This window comes from Oncorhynchus clarkii, chromosome 3 (assembly GCF_045791955.1).
Source record: "Oncorhynchus clarkii lewisi isolate Uvic-CL-2024 chromosome 3, UVic_Ocla_1.0, whole genome shotgun sequence".
Lineage (NCBI taxonomy): Eukaryota > Metazoa > Chordata > Actinopteri > Salmoniformes > Salmonidae > Oncorhynchus > Oncorhynchus clarkii.
The window spans coordinates 76,768,265-76,789,689 of record NC_092149.1 but is presented as its reverse complement, the minus strand read 5'-3'; the positions used below and the strand labels follow the sequence as shown (position 1 = coordinate 76,789,689).

Here is a 21,425-nt window from a genome sequence, read left to right as displayed (position 1 = left end):
GGGGGAGAGAGAGAAAGAGAGAAGGGGAGAGAGAGAAAGAGAGAGGGGGAGAGAGAGAGAGAGAGAGAGGGAGAGAGAGAGAAAGAGAGAGGGGGAGAGAGAGAGAGGGGGGACAGGGAGAGAGAGAGGGAGAGAGAGAGAAAGAGAGAGGGGGAGAGAGAGAGGGGGGACAGGGAGAGAGAGAGGAGAGAGAATGAAAGGAAAAGGGTGAGAAGGAGAGGGAGGAGAGAACACGTGTGTGTGTGTGTGTGTGTGTGTGTAAAGTAGATAAACAGTAGGCAGTGCTGTGTTTGTTCAGTGGGAGGTTGTGGGATGAAATGGTCACTTAGACACATTCATAAGGTACTACCCATAATGACTCCATGATAAAAAGAGAGCGAGAGAGAGAGGCCATTAATTATTGGAGACTGTACTGTAAATAAATAACAAGCAAAATAAATAAAAAGCAAGAGCAATCTATCAAAAAACGTCCCCAAAACCACCAAAAACTTACTGCGTGACACACACACACACACACACACACACACACACACACACACACACACACACACACACACACACACACACACACACACACACACACACACACACACACACACACACACACACACACACACACACACACACACACACACACACACACACACACACACACACACAAAGTTAGAGACCGGAGTCCTTGAGTGCAATATTCAATTTGTAACTCTTGTGTAGACAAGGCCACAGTCCTTTATGAACTCAGACACAGAGAGGAGCAAATGGAGGCAGTCGCCACGGCAACCGTCTGAAGCGAGCACAACACATCAACAAGCAAAAGCAACACAATCCTTCTCCAGCAGAACCATTCAACACAAAACCTTGAATCCCACAACAGTTGTCTATGCATGTGTTCTCATAAAATTGTGTGTATGTGTGTTTCTGTGTCCACATCCAAGTGTTTATTAAAACCTTGTGTTTCTCTCCAGGGTCTGGATTCAATCCGTATTGCCCAAGTATCGATTGAAGTTTAAATGATGTTCCCGCATTCGTGCAGACTGCGTATACGGTAAACCATGTCAGCTCAATCAGAAATTACCTTTACATTTTAAAACAGATACGGATTGAATCCAGCCCTAGTTCTCCAAGGCCGGAGAGGCTGAATTGTGCCAAAGTCCTGTCTGCTTGGGTCATGGAATCCCTGGAGCTCAGTCTTTTGCTGTGATTCAGCTTCCAGGAAATGCTTACTACTGCAAAACACACACACATGCACACAAAGTCAATTACTGAAAAAACACACCATTATTGAAACCATTTGTGTGCTTGTACACACTCATGGTGATGCAGTTCCCTAGTAGTTCAGAGTGTACAGTTATATTAGCCAGCAGATGTTTCTTTGAATCAAATTAGACAGAACAACTAGGGTTGCAAAATTCTGTGAATTTTCCATTCAATGGTTTTCCCGAAATCCCGGTTGGAGGTTTCTGGGAATCAGAAGGGAATATGAAGGACATCCAGAACCTCCAACCAGGATTTCTGGGAAACCAGGGAATTTATTGAACATTCTCGGAATTTTGAAACCATAGTCACAACAAACATGTCTACCATGTCTGTCACTGGACTGAATCGGGTCAGAGCTGGCATTGAAAACTAACACAAGATATGCACACTTGTTGGGGTTGATAACTTGTACCAAGCTCATTACGGGAGATTGAAAGATATTGTTTCAGTCATACATTTCATTCAGAAAATGCATTGAGAAGGCATTACGGGAATAGTTTTACTGCCAGTGAGGAGATAAAGGTTAATTACAGTACACTTCAGGCCAAACATCTTTTGCATCTTTTACCATCACAATATAATCTAATGATTCAAATTCTCTCTCTCTTTTCCCCCCTCTCAATCTCTTTCTCCCCCTCCCAACCTCTCTCTCTCTCTCTTTCTCCCCCTCTCAACCTCTCTCTCCCTCTCTTTCTCCCCCTCTCAAACTCTCGCTCTCTCTCTCTGTGGCTCCTGTCTTTGACAATGACCTTTTTCTTAATGTGTGTGAGATAGAGGGCTGCAGTGTGCCTGATGCTGTCTGACTCTGTCTGTCTGTCTGTCTGTCTGTCTGTCTGTCTGTCTGTCTGTCTGTCTGTCTGTTACACCAATTACTGGCACCACTGCACATCAGATAGGTGTGTGTGTGTGTGTGTGTGTGTGTGTGTGTGTGTGTGTGTGCGTGCGTGCGTGCGTGCGTGTGTGCGCATGTTTGTGTGAATGTCTCTGTATATTTGGAATCAAGAGAAACTACTCATCTGTAGTAGTTGACACAATCCCAGACATACAATGACAAGCCAATCATAATTGCACAGCCGATCATCAACAAATGTAGTGAGGTTTGCTGTTCTCAGCCAGGTCTCCCGTGATACAAGTCAGTATTCGACGTCCATCTATGTCTGAGGACGTCAGGTGATGACGTGGAAACAACAATAGGTGCTGTTACCTTCAGGTAGACTTTGGCTTTGCTAGGGTGTTGTGGACGGGATGGTGGATTAGCGTAAGCATCTGCCTCTGGTTCAAAGGTCAAGACGTTTCTAACCGTAATGAAAGAGAGAGAGAGAGAGAGAGAGAGATAAGAGACTGTGTGTGTGAGAGAGAGCGAGAGAGAGGAGAGAGGCCATTATGGAACACAGCCTTCACTATATCATCCTGGAATATCCAAGGTCTGAGGTCATCTGCCTTTGGCCTAAAGAGCAGGAATCTGGACTTCACCAAAGAAATCGGTAATAAAGACATTGTCATCCTGCAAGAAACCTGGTATAGAGGAGACGGACCCACTGGTTGCCCTCTAGGTTACAGAGAGCTGGTAGTCCCATCCACCAAACTACCAGGTGTGAAACAGGGAAGGGACTCAGGGGGTATGCTAATTTGGTAAAGAGCAGACCTAACTCACTCCATTAAATTAATCAAAACAGGAACATTTTACATTTGGCTAGAAATTAAAAAGGAAATGATCTTAACAGAGAAAAATGTCCTCCTGTGTGCTACCTATATCCCCCCACTAGAACCCCCATACTTTAATGAAGACAGCTTCTCCATCCTGGAGGGGGAAATTTCCAGGCCCAGGGACTTGTACTAGTCTGTGGCGACCTAAATGCCAGAACCGGACAAGAACCCGACACCCTCAGCACACGGGGACAAACACCTGCCTGCAGGTGACAGCATTCCCTCCCCCATATGCCCCCTAGGCACAACTGTGACAACAAAACCAACAAAAACGGGTCACAACTCCTGCAGCTCTGTCGCAAGCTGGGTATGTACATAGTTAATGGTAGGCTTCGAGGGGACTCTTATGGTAGGTACACCTATAGCTCATCTCTTGGCAGTAGTACTGTAGACTACTTTTTCACTGACCTCAACCCAGAGTCTTTCAGAGCGTTCACAGTCAGCACACTGACATCCCTATCAGACCACAGCAAAATCACAGTCTACTTGAACAGAGCAATACTCAGTCATGACGCATCAAAGCCAAAGGAACTGAGTAACATTAAGAAATGCTATAGATGGAAGGAATGCAGTTTGGAAACCTACCAAAAAACAATTAGGCAACCACAAATTCAATCCCTTCTAGACAATTTCCTGGGTAAAACGTTCCACTGCAATAGTGAAGGTGTAAACTTGGCAGTAGAAAATATAAAATATAACAACAGTATATTTGACCTCTCAGCTTACCTATCAAATCTAAAAAACTAAAATAGAAAACCGAAGAAAATTAACAACAATGACAAATGGTTTGATGAAGAATGCAAAAAATCTAAGAAAGAAATTGAGAAACCTGTCCAACCAAAAACATAGAGACCCGGAAAACCTGAGTCTACGCCTTCAGTATGGCGAATCACTAAAACAATACTGAAATACACTACGGAAAAAGAAGGAACAGCATGTCAGAAATCAGCTCAATGTAATTGAAGAATCCATAGACTCTAACCACTTCTGGAAAAATTGGAAAACACTAAACAAACAACAACACAAAGAATTATCTATCCAAAATGGAGATGTATGGGTAAACCACTTCTCCAATCTTTTTGGCTCTATAACAAAGAACAAAGACCAAAAACATATACATGATCATGATAGCAACAACAACTGCCCAAGTTACACCAGGAACGCACAATCCCTCCATCAGTGCTCAGACTGTCCGCAATAGGCTGAGAGAGGCTGGACTGAGGGCGTGTAGGCCTGTTGTAAGGCATGTGCTCACCAGACATCACCGGCAACAACGTCGCCTATGGGCACAAACCCACCATCGCTGGACCAGACAGGACTGGCAAAAAGTGATGTTCACTGACGAGCCGCGGTTTTGTCTCAGCAGGGGTGATGGTCGGATTCGCGTTTATCGTCGAAGGAATGAGCGTTACACCGAGGCTTGTACTCTGGAGTGGGATCGATTTGGGGGTGGAGGGTCCGTCATGGTCTGGGGCTGTGTGTCACAGCATCATCGGACTGGGCTTGTTGTCATTGCAGGCAATCTCAACTCTATGCGTTACAGGGGAGACATCCTCTTCCCTCATGTGGTACCCTTCCTGCAGGCTCATCCTGAAATGACCCTGCAGCATGACAATGCCACCAGCCATACTGCTCGTTCTGTGTGATTTCCTGCAAGACAGGAATGTCAGTGTTCTGCTACGGCCAGCGAAGAGCCCGGATCTCAATCCCATTGAGCATGAGTGGAACCTGTTGGATCAGAGGGTGAGGGCTAGGGCCATTCCCCCCAGAACTTGCAGGTTTCTTGGTGGAAGAGTGGGGTAACATTTCGCAGCAAGAACTGGCAACTCTGGTGCAGTCCATGAGGAGGAGATGCACTGCAGTACTTAATGCAGCTGGTGGCCACACCAGATACTGACTGTTACTTTAATTTTGACACCCACTTTCTTCAGGGACACATTATTCAATTTCTGTTAGTCACATGTCTGTGGAACTTGTTCAGTTTATGTCTCAGTTGTTGAATCTTGTTATGTTCATACAAACATTTACACATGTTAAGTTTGCTGAAAATGAACACAGTTGACAGTGACAGGACGTTTCTTGTTTTGCCTGCCACTCCTGGGAACCCTGTACATATGTTAGGGCAGTTGGGGCCCTGCTTCAGCTCCAAATTACAAAACCTGCACAGACTCCCAGAGGGTTGCAGGTCTACCGATTTCCTTTTGGTTATTCATTATAATTAGAGAAACATCTAATAAACCAAACTGTTGCTTTAATTGGGAATGTACTTTATTGCACACAATCCTCAAATAAATTGATTTACATTTGGTCTAATGTGTGTGATTTATTTATTTATTTGCCAATTATGGTGGAAAATAAGTATTTGGTCAATAACAAAAGTTTATCTCAATACTTTGTTATATACCCTTTGTTGGCAATGACAGAGGTCAAAGTTTTCTCTAAGTCTTCACAAGGTTTTCACACACTGTTGCTGGTATTTTGGCCCATTCATCCATGCAGATCTCCTCTAGAGCAGTGATGTTTTGGGGCTGTTGTTGGGGAACACGGACTTTCAACTCCCTCCAAAGATTTTCTATGGGGTTGAGATCTGGAGACTGGCTAGGCCACTCCAGGACCTTGAAATGCTTCTTACAAAGCCACTCCTTCGTTGCCCAGGCGGTGTGTTTGGGATCATTATCATGCTGAAAGACTTTGGATGCAACTCAGCATTCTTTGTCCTCCAAACACGACGAGTTGAGTTTTTACCAAAACGTTCTATTTTGGTTTCATCTGACCATATGACATTCTCCCAATCTTCTTCTGGATCATCCAAATGCTCTCTAGCAAACGTCAGACGAGCCTGGACATGTACTGGCTTAAGCAGGGGGACACGTCTGGCACTGCAGGATTTGAGTCCCTGGCGGCGTAGTGTGTTACTGATGGTAGGCTTTGTTACTTTGGTCCCAGCTCTCTGCAGGTCATTCACTAGGTCCCCCCCGTGTAGTTCTGGGATTTTTGCTCACCGTTCTTGTGATCATTTTGACCCCACGGGGTCAGATCTTACGTGGAGCCCCAGATCGAGGGAGATTATCAGTGGTCTTGTATGTCTTCCATTTCCTAATAATTGCTCCCACAGTTGATTTCTTCAAACCAAGCTGCTTACATACTGCAGATTCAGTCTTCCCAGCCTGGTACAGCTCTACAATTTTGTTTCTGGTGTCCTTTGACAGCTCTTTGGTCTTGGCCATAGTGGAGTTTGGAGTGTGACTGTTTGAGGTTGTGGACAGGTGTCTTCTATACTGATAACAAGTTCAAACAGGTGCCATTAATACAGGTAACGAGTGGAGTACAGAGGAGCCTCTTAAAGAAGAAGTTACAGGTCTGTGAGAGCCAGAAATCTGGCTTGTTTGTAGGTGACCAAATACTTATTTTCCACCATCATTTGCAAAAAATTCATTACAAATCCTACAATGTGATTTTCTGGATTTTTTTTCTGATTTTGTCTGTCATAGTTGAAGTGTACCTATGATGAAAATTACAGGCCTCTCTCATCTTTTTAAGCGGGAGAACTTGCACAATTGGTGGCTGACTAAATACTTTTTTGCCCCAAGACAAAGGAGCTGATCGTGGAAAACTGGAAAAGGCAGTTCGAACAGGCTCCCATTAACATCGATGGGGCTGTAGTGGCGCGGGTCGAGAGTTTCAAGTTCCTTGGTGTCCACATCACCAACAAATTATCATGGTCCAAACACACTAAGACAGGCACGACTAAGCGGGCACGACAAAGCCTATTCCCCCTGAGGAGACTGAAAAGATTTGGCATCGGTCCTCAGATCCTCAAAAGGTGGTTGCATGACTGCCTGATATGGCAACTGCTTGACCTCCGACTGCAAGGCATTACAGAGGGTCCATCCAGGACCTCTATACACCTCTATACCAGGCTGTATTTTTTATTTTTTATGTATGAACTTTTTTAAGCATTGTTGGTTAAAAGGGCTTGTAAGTAAGCATTTCACTGTAAGGTCTACTACATCTGTTGTATTATGGCACATGTGACAAATAAAATTTGATTTGATTCATTCTAAAAAAAAAGTTTTTAAATTGATCAATCAACACACAATACCTCATAATGACAAAGTAAAAACAAGTTTTTATAATTTTTGGCAATATATTACAAATAAAAAACAGAAATATAACGTCACATAAGTATTCAGACCCTTTACTCAATACTTTCTTTAAAACCCTTTGGCAGCGATTACAGACTCAAGTCTTCTTGGGTCTTCTTCTTCCTGAAGCCACAGTATACAGTTGAAGTTGGAAGTTTACATACACCTTAGCCAAATACATTTAAACTCAGTTTTTCACAATTCCTGACATTTAATCCAAGTTAAAATTCCCTTTCTTAGGTCAGCTAGGATCACCACTTTACAAAGAATGTGAAATGGCAGAATAATAGTTGAGAGAATGATTTAGTTCAGCTTATATTTCTTTCATCACATTCCCAGTGGGTCAGAAGTGTACATACACTCAATTAGTATTTGGTAGCATTGCCTTTAAATTGTTGAACTTGGGTCAAACGTTTCGGGTAGCCTTCCACAAGCTTCCCACAATAAATTGGGTGAATTTTTGCCCATTCCTCCTGACAGAGCTGGTGTAACTGAGTCAGGTTTGTTGGCCTCCTTGCTCACACACGCTTTTTCAGTTCTGTCCACACATTTTCTACAGCATTGAGGTCAGGGCTTTGTGATGGCTACTCAAATACCTTGACTTTGTTGTCCTTAAGCCATTTTGCCACAACTTTGGAAGTATGCTTGGGGTCATTGTCCATTTGGAAGACCCATTTGCGACCAAGCTTTAACTTCCTGACTGATGTCTTGAGATGTTGCTTCAATAAGTCCACATAATTTTCCTACCTCATGATGCCATCTATTTTGTGAAATGCACCAGTCCCTCCTGCAGCAAAGCATCCCCACAACATGATTCTGCCACCCCCGTGCTTCACTGAAGGGATGGTGTTCTTCAGCTTGCAAGCCTCCCCTTTCTTCCTCCAAACATAACGATGGTCAAACAGTTCTATTTATGTTTCATCAGACCAGAGGACATTTCTCCAAATAGTACGATCTTTGTCCCCATGTGCAGTTGCAAACCGTAGTCTGCCTTTTTTTAATGCCGGTTTTGGAGCAGTGGCTTCTTCCTTGCTGAGCGGCCTTTCAGGTTATGTCGATATAGGACTCGTTTTACTGTGGATGTAGATACTTTTGTACCTGTTTCCTCCAGCATCTTCACAAGGTCCTTTGCTGTTGTTCTGGGATTGATTTGCACTTTTCGCACCAAAGTACGAGATCTCTAGGAGACAGAACTCATCTCCTTCCTGAGCGGTATGATGGCTACGTGGTCCCCTAGTTTGGAAATTGCTCCCAAGCATGAACCAGACTTGTGGAGGTCTACAATTCTTTCTGAGTTCTTGGCTGATTTCTTTTGATTTTCCCATGATGTCAAGAAAAGAGGCACTGAGTTTTAAGGTAGGCCTCGAAATACATTCGCAGGTACACCTCCAATTGACTCAAATTATGTCAATTAGCCTATCAGAAGCTTCTCAAGCCATGACATATTTTTTCTGGAATTTTCCAAGCTGTTTAAAGGCACAGTCAACTTTGTGTATGTAAACTTCTGATCCACTGGAATTGTGATACAGTCAGTTATAAGTGAAATAATCTGTCTGTAAACAATTGTTGGAAAAATTACTTGTGTCATGCACAAAGTAGATGTCCTAACCGACTTGCCAAAACTATAGTTTGTTACCAAGACATTTGTTGAATGGTTGAAAAACGAGTTTTAATGACTTCAACCTAAGTATATGTAAACTTCCGACTTCAACTGTATATATGTCTATTTTCTTTTGAAAATCTGCCACTGAACCGCACAGTTCTACCTTGTGAGAGTACACACAAACTTTAGAATATTTTACCAAGGCAACATAACATTTTTTTTTTCAAGGGAGACCTGGCATAGAGCTCTCAAATAGAAGGCATATTCATCGCATCAGCTATGGTATGGATAAAGACAATGTGACACCTTCACAGCTGCATGATTATGTGATCTCTCTATAATGTTGAGTAATTTAACTATTTCCAGACCCAACAAATAACAGAACACTATGGAAGGCTACTGTTGCTGTATTGTAGCCTACTCTACTCTACCCCATCAACCAACTACTAGCTAGTGACAAAGCCATGTTGTTATCATTTAGCAATTTTGTACTGTAGCTTACACTACCCCATATCAACCAACTAGCTGACTAGCAGTGCCAAGGCTATATTTTTGCCATTCAGTAACGCAGTAATGATACTGTAACCTACAGTAGACCACATTAACCACCTACAGTAGCGAGCTAGTGATAGCTTAGCTAGCTAGCTAGCTAGCTACAAAGAAACTTCGAATTACATCATCAGGGTTTTTAACTTAACATTTAGGTAATTAGTATGATTGCAGGTAAAACAACTTTAGAGATGATTACAAAGTTCAAAAGAAAAGTTGACTTACCGGTCTGCTGTTCTTGGGAACTAGACGGAGGCGTCCACATAAGAGTTTAGCTAGTTAGCAGCGCTAACATTAGAAAGGGAAAGGGGGATACCTAGTCAGTTTTCCGACTGAATGCATTCAACTGAAATGTGTCTTCGGCATTAACCCAATGTTAGCTATCAAACTTTCCAGCAAGAATATAGAGGTAAAAAACAAAAGAAACTGCCGCCCAGGGCCAAAGATTGCATGTTCGAATGCAGCGATAGAAAATTGTCTTTGATATTTATAGTTTACAGCTTATTCCAAACCTTAAAAATTCAGAGTTAATGTCTATCCTTAAGAATACGGAGTTAGTGCTTAAACTTAACCTTGGCATGATGCAGAGAAGTAACCAAGCACTTTGAAATTTGACATTTGAAACAACATCGAAATTTGACATTTGAGAAACATGGATGAATGTCTAATTCTGACGTGAGACTGCGAGAGCTTGTTGATTGTTCTGTTAAAGTATAATAAGGCAATGTATAAATACATTTAGCCACTGAGACCCAAGGTGTGTCTGTGACCTTCCTATTTTAGCAGGTGGTACACACACACACACACACACACACACACACACACACACACACACACACACACACACACACACACACACACACACACACACACACACACACACACACACACACACACACACACACACACACACACACACACACACACACACACACACACACACACACACGATGTTGGTGGGTAGTACAGGGGTATGCTGACCCATGTTTTACTGGGAAGGGGACCAGCAGATCTAGGCCCAGAGAGACAGTCTGGATCACATCACACACAGACAGGAGAGGACAAACTGGACCTAAGAGGGTGATATCACTCTCTCCGATCTCCTCTCCTTTCCTCCTCCTCGTCTTCTTTTCTCTCCTTACCCATGCCTTCCACTCCTCTCACCCACCCTCTGCTCTCCCACCCTCTCCTTTCACAACCCCTTTCCTCGACTCCCCTCCAAACCTCTCCCGCTAAGCCCTGCCCAGCCATAGCCCAGCCAAAGTATGAGATCATGATTATAAATCTAAGGCTATAAATCTGCTGCCAATCTGGCACAGTAGCTTTAACTGTTACCTGACATTAACAGCTTCCAAACCAGCAATATTCTGTTTTGCACTCTCACTCATATGAACATTCAAAACAGTACAGTAAAACATGAGTGCCTTTCTGTCTTTGCAGTGGGTGGAAAACGATTGGCCCTTTTCTGTGGCATTAAAGAAACTGACTTCTGAGGCAAAATCACAATTCATGGGTAGGGGCCTGAATTCGCCTTCCATCCTCATTACCATAACCAGATTAACAAGTAGAGGAATAGAAGACTATGACAGAATGAGAATAATTTGTATTACCTGAGAGGCAAAGAGAGCAGAGGGGAGTGTTGGAGAGGCGAGGAGAGGAGGAGAGGGTTGGATAGGTGGAGAGGAGAGGGTTGGAGGCGAGGGATGGAGAGGAGAGGGTTGGAGAAGAGGAGAGGATTGGAGAGGAGGAGAGGGTTGGAGAGTATTGAAGAGAGAAGAAGGAGAGGGTTGGAGAGGATTGAAGAGGATAGAGGGTTGGAGAGCGTTGGAAAGGAGGAGAGGGTTGGAGACGAGAGGGTTGGATAGGAGAGGAGAAGATTGGAGAGGAGGAGAGGGTTGGAGAGGAGGAGAGAGTTGGAGAGGAGTGGGTTGGAGAGGGTTTGAGAGGGTTGAAGAGGAGAGGGGAGGGTTGGAGAGCGTTGGAGAGGAGGAGAGGGTTGGAGACGAGAGGGTTGGATAGGAGAGGAGAAGGTTGGAGAGGAGGAGAGGGTTGGATAGGAGAGGAGAAGGTTGGAGAGGAGGAGAGGGTTGGAGAGGGTTTGAGAGGGTTGAAGAGGAGAAGGGAGGGTTGAAGAGGGTTTGAGAGGGTTGGAGAGGAGAGGAGAAGGTTGGAGAGGAGGAGAGGGTTTGAGAGGGTTGAAGAGGAGAGGGGAGGGTTGGAGAGGGTTTGATAGGGTTGGAGAGGAGAGCGGAGGAGACAGCCTTTGCTCTGGTTCTTTATCCCAGCTCGACCTTGAATATAAACATGTAAAACATCTCTATTTTCCTGCTGCTGTGTATCAATAGAAAGCCATTCTCTCTCTGTTTAATGTTCTGAAGCTGCGGTCAGTTTCTCTTCCTGTCTTGGGTTCTTGGAGCACACAGAGTAGAATGAGGTCTCTCTCCCCTGTTTATGAATACGGCTAGTCACTCAATGCCAGTCATTTCTCCAAGCCCAAAACAACCTTTTCTAAACACTATACAGTAGAGGCAGTGTGGAAGTCTTTGTTCAGGCTCTCCCCTGGACTACCAAATGTAGTCTCAAGGCTCATGCACTTACAACCTTTCCTATACTTGATGCCCCCTATGTGTCTTTCTCTCTGTCCTCTCTATCTATCTATCCATCTCTCCCTCCCCCCTCAGTCTTGTCCCATAATACAATCTGAGAGAAAAACATTCTTCCTGAATATTGCCTCCCCCTCCTCCTCTATCTTCCTTCCTCCAGGTTAGTCCACCCCCCCCACCCCTGGTGACAGATGTGCGGTGAGCGTTGAGTCATGACATCATAATTCAAGCGTTCCAGTTTTCACGGTTAAATCGATAACAGTGTGTCCGAGTCAAGGTTAGCGCCAGACCTTCCCAGTGCTGCTCTCTCTGCTCCTGTTCACATAGAAAATCAGATAAATTCTCCCTAAAATAATTAAGCCTTCAGCTCTGTCTCTGGCCTTTTCTTTACCAGCTAACAGCTGATTAACGGTGCTGTGAGGGAGTCAAGGCAAAATCCTAAGAATAGAGTATCTCTCTCACACACACAAACACAAGTGTGCACACACAGACACACTCACAGACATACAACAAGTATGAATATTTGTTTTGCTTTTGGGATAGTGGGATAAATATATACCGTTGTGTCCAAAAATAACTGGATAACCTCAAGGGTATAGAATTGGTCAGTCTGTCTGCCCCCCAGTCTCTCTGTCTGCCTCCTTGTGTGATATAATTGGCATGCCCTGAGGTACCGTTTGTCCTTTTCCGTATAGGCTATTTTAAACTAACTGAAGGGGTGATGCTGCTTAACATGTTATTTTATGATACTGGAATGAACTTACTATTCATCTTGCAGCAGCTGGCTTCCTCTGGGTGCACGTACTGGGGAGGACTGGAGCAGCACAGGGAGAAAGGGGGAGAGAGAGAGCATGAGTGAGTGAGTGGGAGGCGTCTCTGAGGTGGAATATGTAAAAAGTCTAAACAACAAGTCCTCAAAGATCGAGGACAGACGGGAGCTAGTATAAATGTGCTGCTGTTCGCGCGGGGGTAATAGGGGCCAAAAAACACCCTCCCCCTCTCTGGATGTAAGCGCGCCACTGGCCATGGCCACTCTGGAGGGCTGTCATTGTCAGGGCGCCGGGGGGCAAAACAACAACAACAGCATCCTGTACAACATACTGAAGAACGACAGCCTCACGACCACCGAGGAACCAACATCACAACCACAACACAGACAGCAGCACCAAGTGCTCAAGGTCTCCTCCTGCTCCTCTTCTTCGAGGTTCGAGCTTAGGCAGCAACAGGCTTGCTCTTGCGGTTCCTCGCTGCGACGGGGGTCTCTCCGGTCCCCCCAGGTGACCTGCAAAGCCGCATCGGCGGTCCTCATGAAGACTCTGCGATTTGTAAAGAACGTGCCGTGTTTCCGCGAGCTTCCCGAGGATGACCAGCTGCTGCTCGTTCGGAACGGCTGGGTGCCGCTGCTTGTGCTGGGCCTCGCGCAGGATCGGGTGGACTTCGAGACCACGGAGACCGCGGAACCTAGCATGTTGCAGCGGATCCTGACCGGCGGCTGTGTCAGCCAAGGCGGCTTAATGGACAGACAGGTTGAGCCGGAGCAGAGCGCGGGAACACCCGGTGTCTCTCTCGCGGATATCCAGGGCATCAAAGCGTTCCTGAAAAAGTGTTGGGGTTTAGACATCAGTACCAAGGAATATGCCTACCTCAAGGGAGCCGTGCTCTTCAACTCAGGTGGGCTGGGTGCTTTAATAACGCAGGTTATTTATTCACTAGTCATTGTCTCGTTGTGTCCTTGATTGAGTTCATGTAATGATATAGCCTACATACCTTATATGCAATTTAATACATTACTCTGTCTCTAGTTCTGAAAGTTTGGAAAGAAGTCACATATTTATATTTTATACAGAAAACAAACAAAGCTGATGTGGGTAATTTCGAGCATAATGGACAATTGTGTCGTTCCACCAATTAAGCCTTTTGAGTAGAGTACCTTAATCAAAAAATAATTTTAAGATTCTGCCATAAAGAGCACATATTCACCTTAAAAAATACGCGTTTTTCCATCTCAAGAGCAAAAACAAGGTTCCCCAACAGTATCGAAGACTTCATCTTAAATCAGTCATAAATATCCTTGTGACAGGGGGAATGGAAGCCTGCTGTGTGCAACAGGGAGGGGCAATTGAATGCAAGCTTCACAAAACAAACAGTATCAAATCTAATTTTATTTGTCACATACACGTGGTTAGCAGATGTTAATGCGAGGGTAGCAAAATGCTTGTGCTTCTAGTTCCGACAGTGCAGTAAAATCTAACAAGTAATCTAACAATTCCACAACTACCTAATATGCACACATCTAAAGGGGTGAATGAGAATATGTACATATAAATATATGGATGAGCGATGGCCGACCTGCATAGGCAAGGTGCAATAGGTGGTATAAAATACAGTATATACATATGATATGAGTATTGTAAGATATGTAAACAATATTAAAGTGGAATTATTTAAAGTGGCATTGTTTAAAGTGACTAGTGTTTAATTTATTAAAGTGGCCAGTGATTGGGTCTTAGTTTAGGCAGCAGCTTCTCTGAGTTAGTGATTGCTGTTTAACAGTCTGATGGCCTTGAGATAGATGTTTTTCAGTCTCTCGGTCCCAGCTTTGATGCACCTGTACTGACCTCACCTTCTGGATGGTAGCGGTGTGAACAGGCAGTGGCTCGGGTGGTTGTTGTCCTTGATGATCTTTTTGGCCTTCCTGTGACATTGGGTGCTGTAGGTGTCATGGAGGGCAGGTAGTTTGCCCCCGGTGATGCGTTGTGCAGACCGCACGACCCTCTGGAGAGCTTTGCGGTTGAGGGCGGAGCAGTTGTCGCACCAGGCGGTGATACAGCCCGACAGGATGCTCTCGATTGTGCATCTGTAAAAGTTTGCCAGGGTTTTGGGTGTCAAGCCACATTTATTCAGCCTCCTGAGGTTGAAGAGGCGCTCTTGAGCCTTCTTCACCACACTGTCTGTGTGGGTGGACCATTTCAGTTGGTCTGTGATGTGTATGCCGAGGAACTTAAAACTTTACACTTTCTACACTGCTATCCCGTCAATAGGGGGTGCTGCCTCTGCTGTTTCCTGAAGTCCACGATCATCTCCTTTGTTTTGTTGACGTTGAGTGAGAGGTTATTTTCCTGACACCACACCGCGAGTGCCCTCATCTCCTCCCTGTAGGCCGTCTCGTCATTGTTGGTAATCAAGCCCACTACTGTTGTGTCATCTGCAAAGTTGATGATTGAGTTGGAGGCATGCGTGGCCATACAGTCGTGCGTGAACAGGGAGTACAGGAGGGGGCTGAGCACACACCATTGTGGGGCCCCAGTGTTGAAGGTCAGCAAAGTGGAGACGTTGTTTCCTACCTTCACCACCTGGGGGCGGCCCGTCAGAAAGTCCAGGACCCAATTGCACAGGGTGGGGTTGAGACCCAGGGCCTCCTGCTAGGTGATGAGCTTGGAAGGATACTATGGTGTTGAATGCTGAGCTGTAGTCAATGAACAGCATTCTTACATAGATATTCCTTTTGTCCAGATGGGATAGGGCAGTGTGCAGTGTGATGGTGATTGCATCGTCTGTGGACCTGTTGGGGGGGTAAGCAAACTGAAGTGGGTCTCGGGTGGTCGGTAAGATGCACTTCTTCATGACAGAAGTGAGTGCTACGTGCGGTAGTCATTTACTTCAGTTATATTTGCCTTCTTGGGTACAGGAACAATGGTGGCAATCTTGAAGCATGTGGGGACAGCAGACTGGGATAGGGAGCGATTGAATATGTCCGTTAACACACCAGCCGCTGGTCTGCACATGCTCTGAAGACGCGGCTTGGGATGCCGTCTGTGCCAGCAGCCTTGCGAGGGTTAACACGTTTAAATGTTTTACTCACGTCGGCCACGGTCCTTGTTAGTGGGCCGCCACGGTGGCACTGTATTATCCTCAAAGAAGGTGTTTAGTTTGTCTGGAAACGGGATGTCGGTGTCCGTGACGTGGCTGGTTTTCTTTTTGTAGTCCGTGATTTTCTGTAGATCCTGCCACATACGTCTCGTGTCTGAGCCGTTGAATTGCGACTCCACTTTGTCCCTGTACCGGTATTTACGCACTAGTCATTGTCTCGTTGTGTCCTTGATTGAGTTCATGTATTGGTATAGCCTACATACCCTATATGCAATTTAATACATTACTCTGTCTCTAGTTCTGAAAGTTTGAAAAGCAGTTACATATTTATATTTTATACAGAAAACAAACAAAGCTGATTTAATATGTGGGTAATTTCGGGCATAATGGACAATTGGGTCTTTCCACCAATTAAGCCTTTTGAGTAGAAAAAAAAACGAATCAGCAAATTTTAAGATTCTGCCATAAAGAGCACATATTCACCTTAAAAAATACACGTTTTTCCATCTCAAGAGCAAAACGGTTGTACCGGTCCCTGTACTGGTATTTTGTTTGTTTGATTGCCTTGCGGAGGGTTTGATTGCCTTGCTGACTATGGGTAACACGGTTGAAGTTGAATGCACGACCCACTTAGTTTTCCATGACAAAACACAATAAAATGTCCATAGACAGTATAAATTATCTTCAGAAATGACTTTGTCAAAGTAACAAAATAACTAGGGCTTTACAATGATGGTTTAAACTTGGAGAAATGTTGGGGTTAAGTGGTTTAAAATCTTCCTGGATGTCAGAGAGGATGCACAGAGGGACATGTCAAAATGAAGAAATGTTGGGGTTAAGTGGTTCCTGGATGTCAGAGAGGATGCACAGAGGGACATGTCAAAATGAAGAAATGTTGGGGTTAAGTGGTTCCTGGATGTCAGAGAGGATGCACAGAGGGACATGTTAAAATGCAGAATTCTGGCACTTGATTATATGAGAAACAGATTTATTTAATGTTCCATGTGGCACTTCATTTAATATAACAGTCTTTTAAAATTCTATATTTGTGCAACCTTTCTACTTTAATAATCAAAGGCAGTCAATATGTATATATACAGTATATTTATAATCCAGTTAAACCAAACATACACTGATTGTACAAAACATTAGGAGCCAATTTTGCCCTCAGAACAGCCTCAATTCATCCAATGCTTCCCAGAGTTGTGTCAAGTTGGCTGTATGTCCTTTGGGTGGTGGACCAATCTTAATACACACAGGAAACTGTTGAGTGTGAAAAACCCAGCAGCTTTGCAGTTCTTGACACACTCAAACTGGCGCGCCTTGCACCTACTACCATACCCGTTCGAAGGCACTTCAATAGTTTGTCAAAAAAGATTTGGCATGGGTCCCCAGATTCTCAAAAGTTATACCGCTGCACCATCGAGAGCATCCTGACCAGTTGCATCACCGCCTTAAAAGTATTTAAGTGCCTTTGAACAATCCATGTCTCAATTGTCTCAGGGTTTGAAAATCCTTCTTTAACCTGTCTCCTCCCCTTCATCTACACTGATTGAAGTGTATTTAACACGTGACATCAATAAGGATTCACCTGGTAATTCTATGTCATGGAAAGAGCAGGTGTTCTTAATGTTTTCAACATTAAACACAGTGTACAGTCACCATATTAGCCTATGTATTCCCTTCATCTACTTCTAAGGAAGCAGTTTGTGGTATTGTTTTAGCAATTGGTATTGTTTTAAGAGATTTGCATCCTTCAATATCTGGAGACTTCAGAAACCTTGCCAGAAGGCGTTGTGAGATATTTGTGGATGATTTGGGAGGTAGTCTACAATCAAGACCTTCTCATTTTTCAACAGATGAGACACCTGGTTACCATGATGACTCGGGTTCCCTGAATTTCAACCCAAACAGTTCATGTACTTGTCCAAAGTTTCTATATGATAATTGATTTATTCTCCTCCACTACTATCCCCCACCCCCTCCACCTCTCCCCAGATCTCCCTGGTCTGTGCTACCTCAACTACATCCAGTCACTGCGGAGCGAGGCTCACCAGGCTCTCAACGAGTATGTGAAGCTGATCCACCGGGACGACGCCACGCGCTTTGCCAAGCTGCTCATCGCCCTGGCCATGCTGAGGGCCATCAGCCCCCCGGTGGTGGCACAGCTCTTCTTCAAGCCCATCATTGGAGCCGTCAATATGGAGGAGGTCCTGCTGGAGATGTTCTATGGGAAGTAGAGGCTTTCTATGGTCCTGTCCAGAAACAACCCCTAGATATAGCCCCCAAGTCCTTCTCTTAGTCCTTACTCCCTAGGCAATTTCACCTATTCCTTACCCACTAGAAACGTGACCTTGCCCTAGACTCTCCACCCCCATTTCCCCACTTCCGCTAGCCCCTAGCTCCTATTGGATAGTAATAAGTAAAAAAAACATGCCCAATACAGGAACAATATGATAGCTCCACCTTACCCTCCAGTTGGCTATAAAGGAACAAGATGATAGTTCCACCTTACCCTCCGGTTGGCTATAAAGGAACAATATGATAGTTCCACCTTGCCCTCCGGTTGGCTATAAAGGAACAATATGATAGCTCCACCTTACCCTCCGGTTGGCTATAAAGGAACAATATGATAGCTCCACCTTACCCTCCGGTTGGCTATAAAGGAACAATATGATAGCTCCACCTTACCCTCCGGTTGGCTATAAAGGAACAATATGATAGCTCCACCATACCCTCCGGTTGGCTATAAAGGAACAATATGATAGTTCCACCTTACCCTCCGGTTGGCTATAAAGGAACAAGATGATAGTTCCACCTTACCCTCCAGTTGGCTATAAAGGAACAATATGATAGTTCCACCTTACCCTCCAGTTGGCAATAAAGGAACAAGATGATAGTTCCACCTTACCCTCCAGTTGGCAATAAAGGAACAATATGATAGTTCCACCTTACCCTCCGGTTGGCTATAAAGGAACAATATGATAGTTCCATCTTACCCTCCGGTTGGCTATAAAGGAACAATATGATAGCTCCACCTTGCCCTCCGGTTGGCTATAAAGGAACAAGATGATAGCTCCATCTTACCCTCCGGTTGGCTGTACAGGAACAAGACGATAGCTCCACCTTGCCCTCCAGTTGGCTATAAAGGAACAAGATGATAGCTCCATCTTACCCTCCGGTTGGCTGTACAGGAACAAGACGATAGCTCCCCCTTGCCCTCCAGTTGGCTATAAAGGAACAATATGATAGTTCCACCTTGCCCTCCAGTTGGCTATAAAGGAACAATGTGATAGTTCCACCTTGCCCTCCGGTTGGCTATAAAGGAACAATGTGATAGTTCCACCTTGCCCTCCGGTTGGCTATAAAGGAACAATGTGATAGTTCCACCTTGCCCTCCGGTTGGCTATACAGGAACAATATGATAGCTCCATCTTACCCTCCGGTTGGCTGTACAGGAACAATATGATAGTTCCACCTTGCCCTCCGGTTGGCTATACAGGAACAATATGATAGCTCCACCTTGCCCTCCGGTTGGCTATACAGGAACAAGATGATAGCTCCATCTTACCCTCCGGTTGGCTGTACAGGAACAATATGATAGCTCCATCTTGCCTTCCGGTTGGCTGTACAGGAACAAGATGATAGCTCCATCTTACCCTCCGGTTGGCTATAAAGGAACAATATGATAGCTCCACCTTGCACTCCGGTTGGCTATACAGGAACAATATGATAGCTCCACCTTGCCCTCCGGGTTGGCTATAAAGGAACAATATGATAGCTCCATCTTGCCCTCCGGTTGGCTATACAGGTACAATATGATAGCTCCATCTTGCCTTCCGGTTGGCTGTACAGGAACAAGATGATAGCTCCACCTTGCCCTCCGGTTGGCTATACAGGAACAATATGATAGCTCCACCTTGCCCTCCGGGTTGGCTGTACAGGAACAATATGATAGCTCCACCTTGCCCTCCGGGTTGGCTATAAAGGAACAATATGATAGCTCCATCTTGCCCTCCGGTTGGCTATACAGGTACAATATGATAGTTCCACCTTGCCCTCCGGTTGGCTATAAAGGAACAATATGATAGCTCCATCTTGCCCTCCGGTTGGCTATACAGGTACAATATGATAGCTCCATCTTGCCCTCCGGTTGGCTATACAGGTACAATATGATAGCTCCATCTTGCCTTCCGGTTGGCTGTACAGGAACAAGATGATAGCTCCACCTTGCCCTCCGGTTGGCTATACAGGAACAATATGATAGCTCCACCTTGCCCTCCGGGTTGGCTGTACAGGAACAATATGATAGCTCCACCTTACCCTCCGGTTGGCTATAAATGTTTTTTTTCCGCTATATTACATCTATCAAATCCTCTCAGATCAATATCTGTGGGGTTTATTCTGGACTGGCCCTTTCCATCGAACGGACAGAAGAACACATCTGTAGTTCTAATAGAACTAACTAACTGTTAACCAACCGTTTGATCTGGATGGCCTGTTGAACAGAAGGACAGACAAAGGAAGAGGTGTGTGTTTTGTTAAAGATGTTTTGGACACTGGTTGTTTAAGAACAGTGGGGTGAAGGGGGTGTTGGGGGCAGGCTGATGATCAGCCTGTAACTTTCTTTTTATATAAAACTATTTTTCTATCATAAAAGTATTCTCTGAACTGCTTTGCCGTGCTTGTGTCAGGTGAGTGGTGCTCAAACTGTCTCTATGGTGATCAGAAAGGCGTAGGATGATGTTGCCCCTGGACACTGATCTAAGGTCAGAGTGGAGTTTTACCCCCTAACGATTAAGGTTAAGGGTAAAATGTTCCTAGATCTGTGCCTAAGGGCAACATCTACCCAGACAGATCAGAAAACCCAATGTTCCTTTTCAGTAACTATGGTGGATTATGTGTTCTGAATAAAGTTTGATGTCTGTTCACAGTTCGCTGCTCCCACATGCGATCTTTAATTCAACACGGGTCTGAATTGGGAGCAGCAAACATGGCGCGGACATGACCTTTTTTCCACAGTTGTCCTTCTCTGTTCAGGTTGGAACATTCTCTTTTCATCGCAGTGTGGGATCTGAGCCCTAGGAAGCTAGCTGGTACTAAGCAGTGAAGAATGGCCTTCTTCAAATCTGATTGGTAGAAATCCCAGTATAGCTCCGGGCTTGGTTATATAAATCCTCTACCACTCACTGTTGTCCTGGATTCACATCTCACCATATTGATACTCTACTCATACTCTGGTTTCGACTCAATAGATTTTTCCTGTGTCTCTGTCTGAGGCAATAGGTGATTGTTGCCGTGCTATTGCATTAATTTATCATGCAAGCACACAGTTTAGAGTGTAATTGTATCCATTATAGGATGATCATGAGGCTGGTAAGAGAAACAGCAATGGACCTGTAATGACCACAAGATGGCACTGTTTAAACATCACACTGGTAGTGTCACGCACTCATGCGGACACAGACACACACATGCGCGCACACACACAAAACCCAGCTTCAGGGCAGTCACAGGTGTGCAGAAGAAAATCTTGAGGAAATGACCTGCAGAGTTGGATGGCCTCCGGGAGTGTTTCGCTTCTCTCCAAATCTCACCATCAATGGGCAGGATGTTCCCGGAACAAATGGGAATGCTACTCTGGCCAAGATCTGCAGGAGGGATTCAGGGGGTGGGGAGAACTGCTCAACA

At 44.8% G+C, this 21,425-nt stretch overlaps 1 protein-coding gene across 1 annotated transcript; it reads left to right on the top strand.

Annotated features, from left to right (window-relative positions):
- Positions 1–12,842: 12,842 nt before the first annotated feature.
- Positions 12,843–20,751, top strand: LOC139406147 (nuclear receptor subfamily 0 group B member 1-like). Its single transcript, XM_071148632.1, has 2 exons — positions 12,843–13,535; positions 17,733–20,751. The coding sequence occupies exons 1-2, from the start codon at positions 12,890–12,892 to the stop codon at positions 17,972–17,974; spliced, it is 888 nt and encodes a 295-aa protein (XP_071004733.1). The 5' UTR covers positions 12,843–12,889; the 3' UTR covers positions 17,975–20,751.
- The last annotated feature ends 674 nt before the right edge of the window (positions 20,752–21,425 follow it).

What these genes read in the sequence shown, in the direction of transcription:
- LOC139406147 (XM_071148632.1), top strand. Translation starts at nt 12,890, where the DNA reads ATGGCCACTCTGGAGGGCTGTCATTGTCAGGGCGCCGGGGGGCAAAAC. An exon ending in AGCCGTGCTCTTCAACTCAG is followed by an intron (nt 13,536 to 17,732) that starts GTGGGCTGGGTG and finishes ACCTCTCCCCAG; the next exon opens with ATCTCCCTGGTCTGTGCTAC.